Source organism: Filobasidium floriforme (assembly GCF_021052385.1).
Source record: "Filobasidium floriforme strain CBS 6241 chromosome Unknown HD553scaffold_14, whole genome shotgun sequence".
NCBI classification, from domain to species: domain Eukaryota; kingdom Fungi; phylum Basidiomycota; class Tremellomycetes; order Filobasidiales; family Filobasidiaceae; genus Filobasidium; species Filobasidium floriforme.
This window is the reverse complement of record NW_025763635.1, coordinates 869,204-883,266: the sequence shown is the minus strand read 5'-3', so window position 1 is coordinate 883,266 and position 14,063 is coordinate 869,204. Positions and strand designations below refer to the sequence as shown.

The 14,063-nt window shown below is 54.8% G+C and overlaps 3 protein-coding genes across 3 annotated transcripts; all 3 read right to left on the bottom strand.

The window, feature by feature from the left end:
• Positions 1 to 153: 153 nt before the first annotated feature.
• Positions 154 to 1,571, bottom strand: HD553DRAFT_313643 (uncharacterized protein). Its single transcript, XM_046180257.1, has 3 exons — positions 1,217 to 1,571; positions 910 to 1,027; positions 154 to 770 (listed from the first exon to the last, which is right to left on the bottom strand). The coding sequence occupies exons 1-3, from the start codon at positions 1,306 to 1,308 to the stop codon at positions 519 to 521; spliced, it is 462 nt and encodes a 153-aa protein (XP_046035855.1). The 5' UTR covers positions 1,309 to 1,571; the 3' UTR covers positions 154 to 518.
• A 1,809-nt stretch (positions 1,572 to 3,380) lies between these two features.
• HD553DRAFT_331857 (uncharacterized protein) lies at positions 3,381 to 9,279 on the bottom strand. The gene is made up of 7 exons (XM_046182038.1): positions 9,225 to 9,279; positions 8,843 to 9,146; positions 8,661 to 8,762; positions 7,843 to 8,577; positions 6,858 to 7,775; positions 3,907 to 6,785; positions 3,381 to 3,835 (listed from the first exon to the last, which is right to left on the bottom strand). The coding sequence occupies exons 2-7, from the start codon at positions 9,000 to 9,002 to the stop codon at positions 3,545 to 3,547; spliced, it is 5,085 nt and encodes a 1,694-aa protein (XP_046035854.1). The 5' UTR covers positions 9,003 to 9,146; positions 9,225 to 9,279; the 3' UTR covers positions 3,381 to 3,544.
• Positions 9,280 to 10,776: 1,497 nt separating this feature from the next.
• On the bottom strand, positions 10,777 to 13,983 carry HD553DRAFT_59070 (uncharacterized protein). The gene is made up of 10 exons (XM_046184338.1): positions 13,461 to 13,983; positions 12,859 to 13,165; positions 12,585 to 12,676; positions 12,219 to 12,480; positions 12,058 to 12,119; positions 11,822 to 11,943; positions 11,502 to 11,745; positions 11,342 to 11,407; positions 11,138 to 11,263; positions 10,777 to 11,046 (listed from the first exon to the last, which is right to left on the bottom strand). Exons 1-10 carry the CDS (start codon positions 13,811 to 13,813, stop codon positions 10,824 to 10,826), a joined length of 1,857 nt encoding a protein of 618 aa, XP_046035853.1. The 5' UTR covers positions 13,814 to 13,983; the 3' UTR covers positions 10,777 to 10,823.
• Between the last annotated feature and the right edge of the window lie 80 nt (positions 13,984 to 14,063).

The following is a 14,063-nucleotide window of genomic DNA, read 5'->3' as shown; positions in this document are numbered from 1 at the left end:
TCGATTTGAAGGCCTTCGAGGCTGCGATCGTCTAAATTGACGACAGTGTATATCGAGGGTTTCCGGGCCGGCACCGGACGTCCTTACCCTAGTGATCGACGCTGACAGCCCCTACAGTAGGAAGACGTAGACAACATATTCAACATTATTGAACAAGATTGTCATTTCGCGAGGAATCGCATTTACATATACGATTACAATAATGTTAAGAGTCGACGGAGCTCTATGTGCCGGTCATAGTATGATCACCGGCCGTTCAATACTCTACAATACTCGATACAGTGTGTTGGTGTGGGGTGTGGTGTTGGATCATCCATTTCATCGCCCGAGCCTGGAGAAAGGTTACTGGCGGAGATCCTTCTTTCTGCCTTCTTTCTAGCTTCGGGTCTCCTCCATATAATTGATCCCCTCGGACCTTCCATCCCCGATCCCCGATCCTCGCTGCACATCAACCCCTGCCCTTTGCCCTTCCCTCTGCACCGCAGCCTCCTAGCAAGCAACTCCCAGCCAAGCCGGGTCTAATAGCTATAATAAGCCGGCGGCGCCTCGTCCCATTCCCTCCCTTCCGCCCATCGTCGGATGTTGATACTTGAATTACAGCTCGAGTTGGTAGAATCGGCCGAAGAACGACGAAGGGGAAGAGGGAGGGATTTCCAGTTGAGACGCCCTGAGGATGAGTACGAGGATGGGGATGAGGATGGGGATGGGGATGAGAGGTTCGAGCGGGAGTGGGTCTCTTGGAATAGTTTGTCTAGCCAAGCAGGTGGAGCCTATAGGATCCGAAAGAAGTGACCGAATTGTAGTCCGAGTCAGTCTCCGCCAATCGCTCTTTCCTTTTTTACGTCCTATCATCTATACAGCGGGAGAGGATATGAAGAGGGGAAAGAAAAAGGAGAAGGACAAACTCACATTAGGCTCCCCCCTTAACTTCCTCTCTAACGACCCCAACTTTACTCGTACTTCGAGGTCCGACCGTCCCGCCTGACGTTTAGAGGTGACGTATCGATCGAGTACGTCCACTGCGTATCTACAATTTGCAAGATCGGTGTGCGAGAAAGGTAGGTTGGGTTAGTACGATGTTGGTATCGTTGATGATTGATGATTTGATGGAGAGATGGCGTGGGCGAGGCTATTGTACGACCTGCACATCGGGACGGACCAATGCCGAGGTGTGTATAGGGCTACAGGGGGGGGGGGGGGGGGGGATCGGACTCACTCAAGGTTCGGACAAGCGTCTCGCTTGAAGTAGAGCTCACGGGTGATCAAGGTAAAAGCTTCTTCCTGAGTCTGAGGAGTTGGTGTGAACATGGTGATACTCTACAGTAGGTCGAGGTCGAGGTTTGTTTCCGCAGTGAGTGATCAGAGGTGTAGTGTGCGTGCGATACGCGATAGGCAGATGGGAATTAGGTTAGAGAATTAGAGATGCTATTCGTTCGATCCTTGTTCGAACACACCCTGACGATCTAGGAAATCGTTCTCGCCTCTCTCTATATATAGCAAACGCATTTCGACACTGGAACCGAGATTACCGAAGGCATGCGAAAAATTCGAAAGAGATGCGGCGCATTCCCTCCATCTAGATTACGATTCACCGAACCCGGACGTTACGACGTGAAATGAAAAAAGGCATCGCCATCGTCGCCATCGCTCTATCGACCGCGGACCTCGAGGCGAGCAGGAAAGATAGCGCGAAGGGCGAATGCGGCGCACCACTGTCCTCCACCGAGGCCTCGACAGATGGGAAATCGCGGCCCCGAGCCCAGTGTCTTGCGCTGTAAGTCGGCGAAACACATACAGCGTGGGCAGGGGGCATGGGTCCACCCTCGGTCACACGTGTATCACTGTATCTGTGATTGATCATCAATAATCGTCATCCACCGGCATCGATTCGGTGCCACCTCTCGAAAAAAGTTGTTGACTCGCAACTGGAGGTTCGGTCATTCGGTGGAGGGCGCGGAGGCGGAGCGGATCCCGCATGAGTGAGATAGAGGTGGCGAGGGTGGACGAGTCGCAAGGTCGAATGAAGCCCACCTGCATGTTTGTCGACGTAGACAGAAAGCGAAGGACATGTCGGCCTGGAAATCTACAATGATGGCAAGTGATCTTGGAGCTTGGGTCGTCATCCAAGAAAAGATCGATCCCCAGCTGCCAGCTCTCTCCGGAACCGATCCGATCTAGATCGAAAACCCCTCCATCCTCCCCTCTCTCGCTCGGTGGATTCCTCGTCCGATTGAGGGCTAGAATCGTGCCGTAAAAGCCTCAGCGATGCCGTGATCAGAACGGCAGTGACGAACCGAAACAAGTATAACTTCGAAACACTAGACAACCTGCGATACAGCAGATTCGCGATCGACCCTTTGCCTATCGTGGCCTCGTGGTCTAGCAAGAACCGAGCCATACGATCAAGGATCGAGTCTAATGGACTTCGAATCGAATACGCACCATTGTCAGGGTAAACAAGCGATGATGGTCATCTGCGAGCCGTGCGCCGGTGAAGTATTTTGTCGAGTGATCAAGCGCGGTGTGAGGTCTTTGGGTCACCTGTTACTGTAACGATTCGCTTACCTAAGTCCTCGAGTGTGTGGGGGCAGACGTGCGTCCTCTTAGGGGTTAGGGGTTAGGGGATCCCCGAGTCATATTCTTACTTTACATGATCCTGAGCTTTTGAGGAAAGTGCATGATAAGGTCGATTCGGCGATATCGACAGACGTGGCTCACAACGTGACATTACTCTCCGGATGATGTACAGTATATACATTATTATAGGGTCAACATCCGTCCATAATCACATCATCTGAATGTCGGCATCGAGAGACGATCACCAGCCGCGGGTGCTGAAAAATAGATGTTGCCGATGCTGGTTTTACCTGGTGAGACCAACAAGACGAGACCCGGAAGATCTCTTGAACAGCAAGCGAAAATGAGATCAAGGTCTGTCCCGGCTTCAGGGTCCATGTTCATCGAAGCCTCGAAGCCTCGAAGCCTCGAAGCCCTGGTCGACTGTCTCCAATACAATACAGACTCTCACTCCAATTTTATGTTTGAAATTGGGGCTACGCTCGATGGTGCCAAGTCTCGCCCTACTTATCATCCTGTTGTAGTATGCCGGACAATTGGCAAGGGGACCTGATTCATCTTTTCGCAACGCAACATCCCTACCATTGTGCTGCCTAAAAACGGCAACATCTCGATTATTGACAACAAGAAGAATTTGCTCTCAGATATGTATGTGGAAAGGTTCGGGGATACACAAGTGGTGTCAAGATTGGGTCTTCGCCGACGAGCCTTCTCGCGCGTATCTGAATCTGGAACCACCTGCTCAAATGCCTTGGTTCAGCTTGGCCCTCAGCCTCATGTCGCTCAGTCAGTATTGAATCAATGTCACTCGTGAATGCGATGGCTTGAGCTGTGAGCTAGTCATGGTTCCCGTTGCGCTTTGGCAAAGCCGACAGTCAAATCGAACCTATCGAATCTATCTCATGTGTTCGTAACATCATTGACAACCCTAAATCATCGGCAAAGTATCTACAGTATCACCGCCCTATCAGATACGATGCACTCCGGCCCTACGCGAGTTGCTCTTGCCCAGCTTGACCTTGCGGATCAGGTTGGCCTTTCGGCTCCTGCTCACGACCATGGCGGGGAGGGCGACATCGCTGGTACGGTAGACGGCCATCGAGTTGGTACCACCACACGTCTGGTTGGCGTCTCCGGTACACTTGGAGCTACAGGTCGTCGCTTGCGCTTGTACCAATCCCATCGAGCCGGTTCCACAGAGACAGGTGTCTCCGTTAGTGACAGCTGCGTATGCGAATCCCTTGTATCGACAGAGGAGCTGCAAGAGAGAGATGCACGTCAGTTTGAAAAGTTCGAGGGATAAAATCAACGCGGACGTCGCCGACTCACCTTGCACATCGATGGGTCCAAGGTGGAGCACGACATTTCGAACGCCGACATGACCTTCTTGTCAAGCGCGTAACAACCCATGTTCGAGGGATCCGAGGAGGTCGGGTTGGGTGCCGCCGCAGTGCTGGAAGCGGCGGTTGCAGTTGTGCTATCGGTCACGATGGCGTTATTGCCTGGGAGCGTCTTGGTTCCGGTACCGGTAGCTACTGAGCTGGTCCTGACCGTAGCAGTCCCGGTTGCGGCAGTCGTCCTCACAGTGGCGGTCCCGGTAGCCGCAGTAGCACTGGTCCTGATGGTGAACGACCCTGCAGCGGTACTAGTCCTGACTGTAGAAGTAGCGGCCGTAGTGCTCGTTCCGAAAGCGCTGGTCGTTCCGGTTCTGATAGCGGTTCCAGAAGATGTCGCCGGCGCAACGGACGAAGCGCGAGAAGTGGCAGTACCGCTGGCGACCGACGTGACCACGGTGGAAGACCGAGCCAATGTCGAAGACAGGATGGCCGAAGAAGAAGCCGCGGACGATGACACCGGTCGAGAGCTGGACGCCGCCGAACTCGATGCGATGGTCGAACTGGCGGAACTGACGCTCGGGGTGACGATATTGGGGCTGTTGTTGCTGGTAAACACGCTAAACCTCGAAGATCCACCACACTTGTCGGTCGAACCAGCTCCAGGACACGTCGTGGTACAACTGGCCTCTGGCTGGAGCATGGCGGGAAGCTTTGTTCCACAGTTGCAGTAGATTCCGCTGGTACCGAACGTCGGGTAACCCTTGGAGGTACACAGACGTTGACAATATTGCAGAGTGTTCGAGCTGGAGGTGGTCGAAAAGTCAAAGGCCGAGGGGTTGTCGTTGATGAAACATCCGACGTATCCGGCTTGACTGAGAACTGGCGCCTGAGCTCCAGCACCGCTAGTGTCGTAGAGCGAGACCTGACCGCTTCCACCACAAGAGACCGAGCTGTTTCCACTGCACGGGGTGCTGCAAACGGTGGCGGGCTGCACGGCTCCAGCATCCGCGGCCGTTCCACACAAGCATCGGTTTCCATTGAGGAGGAAGGCTCCGGATGAGCCCTTGTTTCGACAGGTCCTTCGGCAGTACTCGGGGGTCATGGGGCTAAAGACGACGTCGTAGGTGGCCTTGGCGATGACGTTGCCAGTGGTGTAACATCCAATGTTGCCTTCCATACCGTTAGAAGTGGGAGCCTGAGCAGCATTGGCCGTGGTCATGACCGCAAGACGGTTCGATCCACCGCACTTGAGAGATGCGTCACCGGAACAGGCGGTGTTACATTCGCTGTCCGCCACTCGGTATCCGCCCGACCCGGGAACCAAGGCGTTGGTGCAGTAACATTGGTTTCCTGCCTCGACACCAGAAACCGCATATCCCAATCCCTTACACGTGCTCTGACACGTGGTCGGGGTGTTGGTAGCGACGGTAACGACCAGGTTGGCCAACTTGGGGTTGCCCTCGGCGAAACATCCGACGTAGCCCTTGTCATCGGCGGCGAGAGAGATGGCAGGCGATACGTTGGCGCCCGCGAGCGAGACAACGGAACCAAGGTTGTTGCCTCCACATGTGAGGGTGTTGTTTCCAGTACAGGTGGTCGAACAGTCCGAGTCGGCTCGTTGCTGAACGGGTCGGTTGGATCCACACCAACATCGGTTACCGTACGTGGTCATGGCGAAGGGGAACGATCGGGCCTGACAGTATTGGCTGCACGTGTCTCGAGTCATGTAAGTACTGACGTAGGTGACGTTGTTGACCTTGCTGACATCGGAGAAGCAGCCGACGTAGCCAGAAGTGGGAGCGCCCAACGATTTCACTTCGTAAGCATCGACCAGGTAGGCAGCTCCACACGTTTCAGTGCTGTTTCCAGAGCAAGCGACGTTACAGTTGGTTCCAGGGTTACGAGTGTTGGACGCCGGGAGAGTTTGAGCACAGTAACAATTGGTACCCGATCGAGTCGCAGCATAGGCGTAGCCCTGAGCGGAACACGATGCTCGACACGACGCAGACGTCATCGAGGGCGAATTGTAAAAGGCAGCCGAGAAGCTTCCCGAGGGGTAGCATCCCTGCCAGCCCGGAGCCTTGGAAGCGGCAGCGATGGGCGCGTTGGTCGTGTTGTACACCGAAGCCGCCCAGTTGCCACCACACACCGCGCTCGAGTTACCTTTGCAAGCGGTAGCACAAGACGACTCGGGAAGAATACCGCCCGAGGCCCACTTGTTGCCACAGAAGCAAGCGTTTCCGCTCTCGGTAGCAGCGAGCTGGTACGGTCCGAGCTCGAGACATCCCTGTCGACACATTGCCGTGGTCATCGAGTCGGAAGTCCAGGTGTACGAGTTCAACCCTCGAGGGTTGGAGGCGTCCTGGTAACAGCCGACGTAAGACGAAGGCGTCGAGGAAGAGCTGTCGCCCGAGTTCATGGCGGTAACGTTGTAGACGTCGAGGAACCCGGAAGAACCACAGAACTGGGTCGAATTGCCAGCACAAGCCAAGTTGCAGTTCTCGTGGGGCATCCTTCGCGAGGTCGGCTCCGATCCACAGTTGCAAGTGTTCTTGTTGTTGAGACCGGCGTAAGGGTATCCGAACTGAACGCAACCCGCCTTACAGGTCTCCACGTTCATGTTGTTGGTACTCCAAGAGTAGTCCGTCAACTGCTGGTTGCTACCGGTACTGGCGAAACAGCCCATCCATCCGGTCGGGTAGGTGGCCCTGACCTGGTCATACGTGTAATCGGCTCCCTTGACGACGTCGTAGATCTCGGCGTAGTAAGTGGCACCGCAGGTCTGGGTGGCATTGCCCTTGCAAGGGGTAGTGCATTCGCTCGCAGGAAGACGAGATCCAAAGTTCTCGTCGGTATTGCCACATTGACACTCTGAAGCGAAGAAAAGGGGGAGCATAAGTCAACGAGCTGAAGGAGGTTGCCTGGCAGAACAAAAGAACTCACTGTTACCGACCGAGACGGAACCGTACTTGTAACCCATCTCGCTACATCCGTTGACACACGAAGCGACGGTCAAACTGCCGTTGAGCCATGTGACGTCGCTAACGGCGTTTCCACCGCCCGAGTAACAACCCAACCAACCGGTCGGCTTGTTGGGCAGGGCGACAGGCACCGAAGAGGCGCTGAGGTTGTAAAGACTACCGACGTATTGACCTCCACACATCTCGCTCGAGTTTCCGCTGCAGGGACGATCGCATCGATCCATGGGGATGTAGTTTCCACCGGTGGCCGAGGCTCCCTCGAGGTCGGCGTTTCCACAGTAACAGTTGACTCCCGCGGTGGTCATGGCCCAGGTGGCGTTTCGGTTGACACATGCCTGAACACAGGTCTGCTTGGTAAGAGCGCCGGACAGGTAAGAGTAGAAGGCGGTGCTCGTCAGGGATTGAGATCCGGAAGGCTGGTAACATCCTCGGAGCTCCTGTCCGCTGGTTGTGGCGACGGTACCGGGGGGCGCATAGAGGACGTCGACGATGTACTCGTTACCGCAGGTCTGGGTAGAGTTTCCGGGACAAGGAACCGTGCACATTCCCTCCTGGAAAGCGACACCTGGGTCGATCCCGGTTCCACAGTAGCAGGTATCGGCGTGGTTACCGACGGCAGCGTAACGATAACCCGACTCGAGGCAGGTCTCGGTACAACGGTCCTGAGTCAACCTGCCGGTATCCTGGTAGCTGATCTGGTTAGTCAGACCTCCGGTAGAGATACAACCGATACGCTTCCAGCCACCCGAGGTGGGCAGGACGAGTTGTCGTTGTTGCTCGGCTTTGGCGACGAGGGGTCCGTTCGTACCCAACAGCTTAGATAGACCGTCGAGCTTGGGAACAGCTGGGTTGCAGGTCGGCTTGGTAGGCTCGGTCCCCCCTGGCCAAGACAGGTGACCGGATTAGTCTTGGCTCTGAAAGCGGGGATACAATAGCGTGTGACTTACAGAGAGGGTTGCATCCGGGAAGAGCAGATATGGCAGCGTTCTCCAATACTCCGGTAGGCTCGATCAAGGTGCCTGCAGTGGGTCGACAGGCCCTGGCCTTGTTGACGTCCATCGAAGCCGCAAAGACGGGACAGGCCGACATGGCAATGTTGTCACCGTTTCCGTAACAAGCAGGCGAGTCGAGCGCCCGCTGGAAGACGTCCCGATCCCAACCGTTGGTGAAATCGGCGTGGAAACCGTACCCGGTGGTATCACCGTTGGCCCAGGCGAGGTGACCCTTGACTTTGGAACCAGGGGCGTAGTCGCCCGGAAGCCAGACGGCTTCCAACATCATCGAGGGGACACGGACGGGATGGGACCAAGGGCAGGGTCCGAACCTAGGGTTGCCTCCCGCAGGGTAGCTCATGTGAGCGTTCCCAGGGAGCCAGAGGTCCTTGCCGTTCCAACAGTTCTCGTAGTACATGTTGGTCTTGATTCCGAAAGGACAGTCCATGTCAAAGTTGAAGTCGGGCCCCTGAACGATATCGGTCAGGTTTCGGTTCCTCTGACAACTGAAAGCGTATTGACCCGTCGACGCCTTGGCGTTCGGGTTACCGGACAGGATTCGAAGACCATCGGGAAAGGCCGAGACGTTCGAGTTGGGGGTGTTTTCGGACAAGAAGTAGTAGACACGGCTGGTAACGCCCAAGGGAGCGAACTGCTTGCCAGAGGGAGTGTCGTCGACCCAGTAGAGTTCTGTCGAGCCGTAGGCGGAAACGTTTCGTGTTCACATAATCAGCTCGGCTCGCACGCGCGTCCATGTCGTATGCGATACGTACGAGGCATCCAGTAGTTGGACATGTCGGCCTGGAAAGCGACCGACGAACATGATGACGCTCGGTTGTCGTCAAAGTTGAAAGCAGCCTTGAAACCGGAGGCACCTGTAGGACGTCCAGGAAGAGCATGAGCGTCGAGATATCGATATCGCCATGTAGATGTCTCAGGCCGCGCGTGAACTCACCGAAGATACGGTGCATATGACTGGACTGCGCGTTAGGGCTGACGATGGTATCCAGCTGCTCAGAAGCCAGAGGAAAGAACTCGTCCAAGTGCCAACCCGGTCGTCCGGTGACTGCGCCGGCGCAGATGAGTACGGTGGAAATCAAAGAAGCGGCCCACATGTTGAGAGAGAGATTGTGATTTGTCGAAGGAAGCCTGTCCTGATCGATATTATGAAAAAAAGCCTTCTAAAATTGCCGAAGAGGAATCGTAACGGACGTCCAGCGAGCGTAGGTTCCTATGGGCAGACCAGCTGCGAGAGGTATCTGAGGAATGGCGGATCGACACAGCAATCAACAAATGGTGCTGTAGACACTGTCGATATTGGCTCCTATGAAACTCACTATGAAACTCAAACGAGGAGAAGAGAGTCGAACAAGGCTGTTGTCGTTGCAAACCACATTCCAGGGGTCGAGACGGGTCGGCCATCACTGGAATTCCGCGTCGTCGACAGTCATATATGGAATCGGCATCGGTCGCCACAAAGCAAACGATCGTCGTTCGCCACAAAACTGCCACTCGCCGCCTCGTCTACCGCCTCTGCATCATTCAAAGAAACGATCCCCAGGACGAGGAGAACCGCTGTTGTTCGCCGCCATCAAAAGCCCAAAGCCCTCGTTCCCAATCAGCCCCCTGATCCAGATTTGAAGATACGACCGCCCCTATACTCCAGGGGTCAGGCCAGGGCCGCGATGCGATGCTTTGTTCGCGGGACCTTATGCGCGCGCCCCTCTCGTGAGTGGCCCCGCCTCTTTTCAAACTGCCTCGCCATGAGATCCCCGATGTCTTCCCAGGGGCTTTTTTCCTGGCAAGCCTTTTTCAGTCTGCGTCGCCCCCCCTCTCCAGCCTCCACCAGCTGAATGATGCCGGCCGGACGAGCGGGAGATTGCAGGAAACGCCAGGTGCAGCTGATTGCTGGTTTGTCGTCCGGAATGGGCCTTCACGTGGATCGAGAACGATCGTCGTTGTTGTTCGATCCACCCAGCCCCGATCGTCATCGCGTGGACGAAGAACAGTCCCTGATCCTCATCTGATCATCTCGTCGAGGATAGAGTTTGGCTGATAACGAGGGTCCTGGAATGATCGCAAGCGGTAATCATCCAAGATCAGCCCATCGGCATCGACCGTTGCCGCGGGTCGTGATAACCATACAAAAAGGCATCGACCATCAGCAGGCACGGGTGGATCGGAGAGGTTACGAGCCTCGACAGGCAATCGAAGAACCGACATCGCGAGATCGGTCGTTGCGATGCAAGATCGAACAATAGCAAATCTGCAAGTCCCAGCCGCGTCTTTATCGAGCTGTCTGCCTCTGTATCGTGCGGCAGGACAACGATCCAATTTCGAAGTCTCGAGGAGCCGGGAAACGTGGAGCGAGATCCAGCCAAGTTGAATCCATCGCAGCAAGTCTGTACGTTATCGATCGAGGAGAACCGCGTTCCATGGATGTACTTCAACTGAGAGGGACAGTTCAGTCATACCACGACCCGAACGTCTGCCGACGCGTACCGCGATACTGTAGCAGATAGCAACTGCCGCAGTCACTCCTCGGCATATCGACCTCACTCCACTCCAGTCCATTCCGGCCACTCCACTTGGAGGGGAGTCATCTTCCTGGAGACAGGAACAGCTCAAGCCGACGCGCTACTTCTTTTCGGTCGCGAGGAATGACAAGGCTTTCCGACGATGACTCGGACTGGTCGTCTCAAGGGGAATTACCCACTCGCCAAAGTGGAATGTATTTCAGTGACGACATGGCTGGGAATCGCTTTTTCGATTCTAGGCAAGTTCTTTCCTGGAAGGAGAGAGGGTCGACAACGGACGGACTCTGCTCAACGACTTACTCCTGACCTCCGCCTGTGCCCCCGCTGGCCCTCCTGTACTTCCTCCCCCCACTACGTCTATGATCGAATACCCAGTACAAGTACAATATACAATCCCGATCACGTCGTCACCAGCGGTCCCATGTGATAATGTCTCGAGTCGTAATCCAGGCTGGTCTTGCATTGCCGCTCTCCGAAACACCTCTGCAAAAACTCGACCGTTGGAGCAGGTACCACGCCGCCATTGCCCTCGATGATCGCTTCGGCTTCCCCTCGCCAATCCTTGTTCAACATTCGAGATAGGTGATAGCGCACCGCCGCCCACGTCATATCCGGGTCGATGCTGGATGACAAACATGGCGAAGCTGTAGTCAGTACTGCCAGACTAGGAGGCAGTCGGAGATGGAAGGTACAGCGCGCCACCCGTAACTCACTATGATTCTATCGGCTGCGCGCTCGCTCGGTTGATCTTGTCGACGAGATCAGTGACGTTGCCATGACGATAGCTGTAGACATAAGGAGGACCGAGGAGTTGAGCCGGGCCGTGTTGCGCGAACATTCTGCAGAGGTCATGGAAAGAACACGTCAATAACGCCAACTCAGCCATTACCCGCCAACACGATTCTCACTCATTGAACAGATCGTTGCCTTCCGGCGGAAACTCGTCCGTAAAGTAAGGCAGGACAGAGGGAACCCCAAGGCAACTATTGTCAGGCGAGGCAGAAGGCGTCCATTTCCGCGATCATTAGCATCACCGAATCGTCTACCTGAACGACAAGAGTTCCACCACCGACTCACAGACCAATGTAAATGGACGGACTGATGGCTGGCCTGCCGATCCCCAACAACAGCTTGCTTTCACCCAGCATGACCGCATATTCCTCCCTCGTTACCGTACCCGTCGTACGCACACCATCGGGCAGGACAAACGGATCGTCCGGACCTTTCCACGAGACGGCCGTCGTTACAAAGTCGAGCCCTGTCCCCTCGACAATGAGTGGCCAGTCTTTACGTGAAGGGGCGTAGGGGTAATCAAAGTAGTCTAGATTGGGCAGGGGGATGCACGGGTCAGTCGGAACGGATGAGATTAAAGACAACCATGGAATCAAGATACGCACGGTTCGCTTTGGCTAGTACCAACGCACGATCGGGTCTCTCGGCATGAGCTTTGACCGCCGTGGTTTCGCAGTACTTTTCGTAGGAATACGGTAGATACGTCGCGCCTTCATACTTGTACGGCCTGTCCTCCGCACGATCGGGTCGTAGTACACAAGATGAAATCCAGTCAGTCTAGGTTATTCCTGGTGTACCCATCTATCCCCATGAAGAAAGATGTTACTCCCGGCTTGCTCACCCTAACGTCCAGGCTCCATCGAGCGGGTTATAGATATGAGGTGCTTCCCTCATCGTCCCCCACTGAGCACCAAGTTTCCCGAAGCGCAGATGCAGTCAGCGAGAAGATTCGAGGTGATAACCAGACCGGACGAGGCGAGACAGGGGCGGAACGCTACTCACAAACGTCGCGATAAAGATCTTCCACAACGGAATCTCCCCCTTTTCCCGCTGTGGGATCCTCTCCACCTCTTCCTTCGTCCAGATCCACTTGTACCCGATGTTGTTCTCTGGCTTTTCCAGATCTGGCCAGCGTGTACGGTTGTTATGCATGATGCTCTCCGGAGCGTCCGGGTAGGTCACTCGGGTCGGTCGGAAATCGGCTATACAGCGCGGGTCGGCTTGACATTCTAGTGCGCGGAGGTCTTGCATCCAGATCATCTTGCTGCGAAGTAAAAGGTAGAGCAAGAGGCGTGTTAGGACGTGTATGCTGGGAAAAAAAAAATCGTCTCTCGACCGCGAGGTTTTATGGGAAAACGGACGACTTACATTACATCGGGCATGGTCCTGTGCATCCTGATCGTCCCCGGTAACGATGTCGAACACAGGACGGTGACTCCCATCTCCCTCATCATCTCGATCTACACAACCTCACCACATCGCATCACATCACCCCCCACCACATGGAATCAACAGCAAAACACAAGACAAGTCAGCTCTCGAACAACTCTCCCGGCGAAGCCTTGGACTGACCCAAGGCTTCGAGGCTTCAAGACTTCGAAGCCCACAACCAATTCACGATCTCAACAAAAGCAACACTCACCTGACTCCTCAACCAGACCGTCTCCCCGCTCTCCCCCTGATCGATAAACGCAAACGTAAAGTACGCATACGTACCGACGACGACTTTGAAGGCTTCGTCCGTACACTCGTCATCTCCGTCGGCTTCAATTCTTATTCCATCTTGTCCACCTGCTTCTCGATTTCGATTAGACTTAGATTGTCGATGTTGTTTATGAGATGATGGTCGTAGGGGTACCCCAGAGAGCGTAGGGGCGGTGGAGACGAGACAACGCTCTAACCGGGCGAGGGCGGCTTGGTTACGGTCTTTGACGTGTTGAAAGTTCATGCTGATTCCGGTTCATGGTGAGAATGAGGTGAGATGAGGTGAGAATGAGGTGTGGAGCAGGTAAAGTGAAGTGAGGTGAGGTGAGGTGACGTTGCCGTGGTGATAAGAGGGAAAAATGAGCCGGGGCGTGGTTGCAGTCGAGGTCAGGAGAAGTTCAAGAGGAGAGATGAAGAACAAGATCAGCACGAGCTTATGAGACGAAAACAGAGGGAGAGGGAGGAATGCAAGGATAGCTATAGTATAGGATTTCGGGAAAAAAGCGATGACAGGGGGGTCGTTCACATTTCGAAGCTCACCTGACGTCAAACGGCTCGTGATCGAACGACCGTAACTGCTGATACCATTCCGCCCTCCAACATCCTCTTGAGATGAAAGGATCCTCTTCCATCCCATCCGCTGCTGATCCTGGGGATGAAGGCGGTGTCCATCCGTAACACAGCGTATCATCCCCCGGCAAACTAGAACTAGAACTCGATGTGTTCAAACTTGAAGAAGACCCTGAACCACCCAGTCCGTGCGTCCAGGAAGACTTCGAGCGGACGTCCGATACAAACGCCCAGGTAGCTAGGAGAGCTATGGCGATGAACGCGATGCGGGCTTGTCGGCTTAGGAGTCTCCATCTTGACGAGACTCTCAGTCCTGCGAACATGGTGCGAGTGTGCAGGTGGGCGTGTAGCTGAACCCCGATCGACGGGGAAGAGAGGGGATGGATGCTCCCGGCTGGGATATCTACGTTGATGCGTCCAAGCCCTTCCAAGATGGGACGAGGTTGTCGAGATTAGCTAGACTAGTTGCAAGTTGTGACAATACTAATTAATAATAACAATTAATCTCGCAGAACGTTCAAGGTAAATATGCCCCAACAACCGTCATCGGAACCATTTCTTGTTTTTGGTTCA

Excerpts from the sequence above, each read along its gene's own strand:
- HD553DRAFT_313643 (XM_046180257.1), bottom strand. The coding sequence starts at position 1,308 with ATGTTCACACCAACTCCTCAGACTCAGGAAGAAGCTTTTACCTTGATC. Across the intron at positions 1,028-1,216 it reads GACGCTTGTCCGAACCTTGA|ATACGCAGTGGACGTACTCG; the intron begins GTGAGTCCGATC and ends TGCAAATTGTAG. Across the intron at positions 771-909 it reads AGTTAAGGGGGGAGCCTAAT|GCTCCACCTGCTTGGCTAGA; the intron begins GTGAGTTTGTCC and ends CGGATCCTATAG.
- HD553DRAFT_59070 (XM_046184338.1), bottom strand. The coding sequence starts at position 13,813 with ATGTTCGCAGGACTGAGAGTCTCGTCAAGATGGAGACTCCTAAGCCGA. Across the intron at positions 11,944-12,057 it reads GATGGAGCCTGGACGTTAGG|GCCGTACAAGTATGAAGGCG; the intron begins GTGAGCAAGCCG and ends TGCGGAGGACAG. Across the intron at positions 11,047-11,137 it reads GCGCAGCCGATAGAATCATA|CATCGACCCGGATATGACGT; the intron begins GTGAGTTACGGG and ends TTTGTCATCCAG.
- HD553DRAFT_331857 (XM_046182038.1), bottom strand. The coding sequence starts at position 9,002 with ATGTGGGCCGCTTCTTTGATTTCCACCGTACTCATCTGCGCCGGCGCA. Across the intron at positions 8,763-8,842 it reads TCATATGCACCGTATCTTCG|GTGCCTCCGGTTTCAAGGCT; the intron begins GTGAGTTCACGC and ends GACGTCCTACAG. Across the intron at positions 7,776-7,842 it reads TCCCGGATGCAACCCTCTCT|GGGGGACCGAGCCTACCAAG; the intron begins GTAAGTCACACG and ends TGTCTTGGCCAG.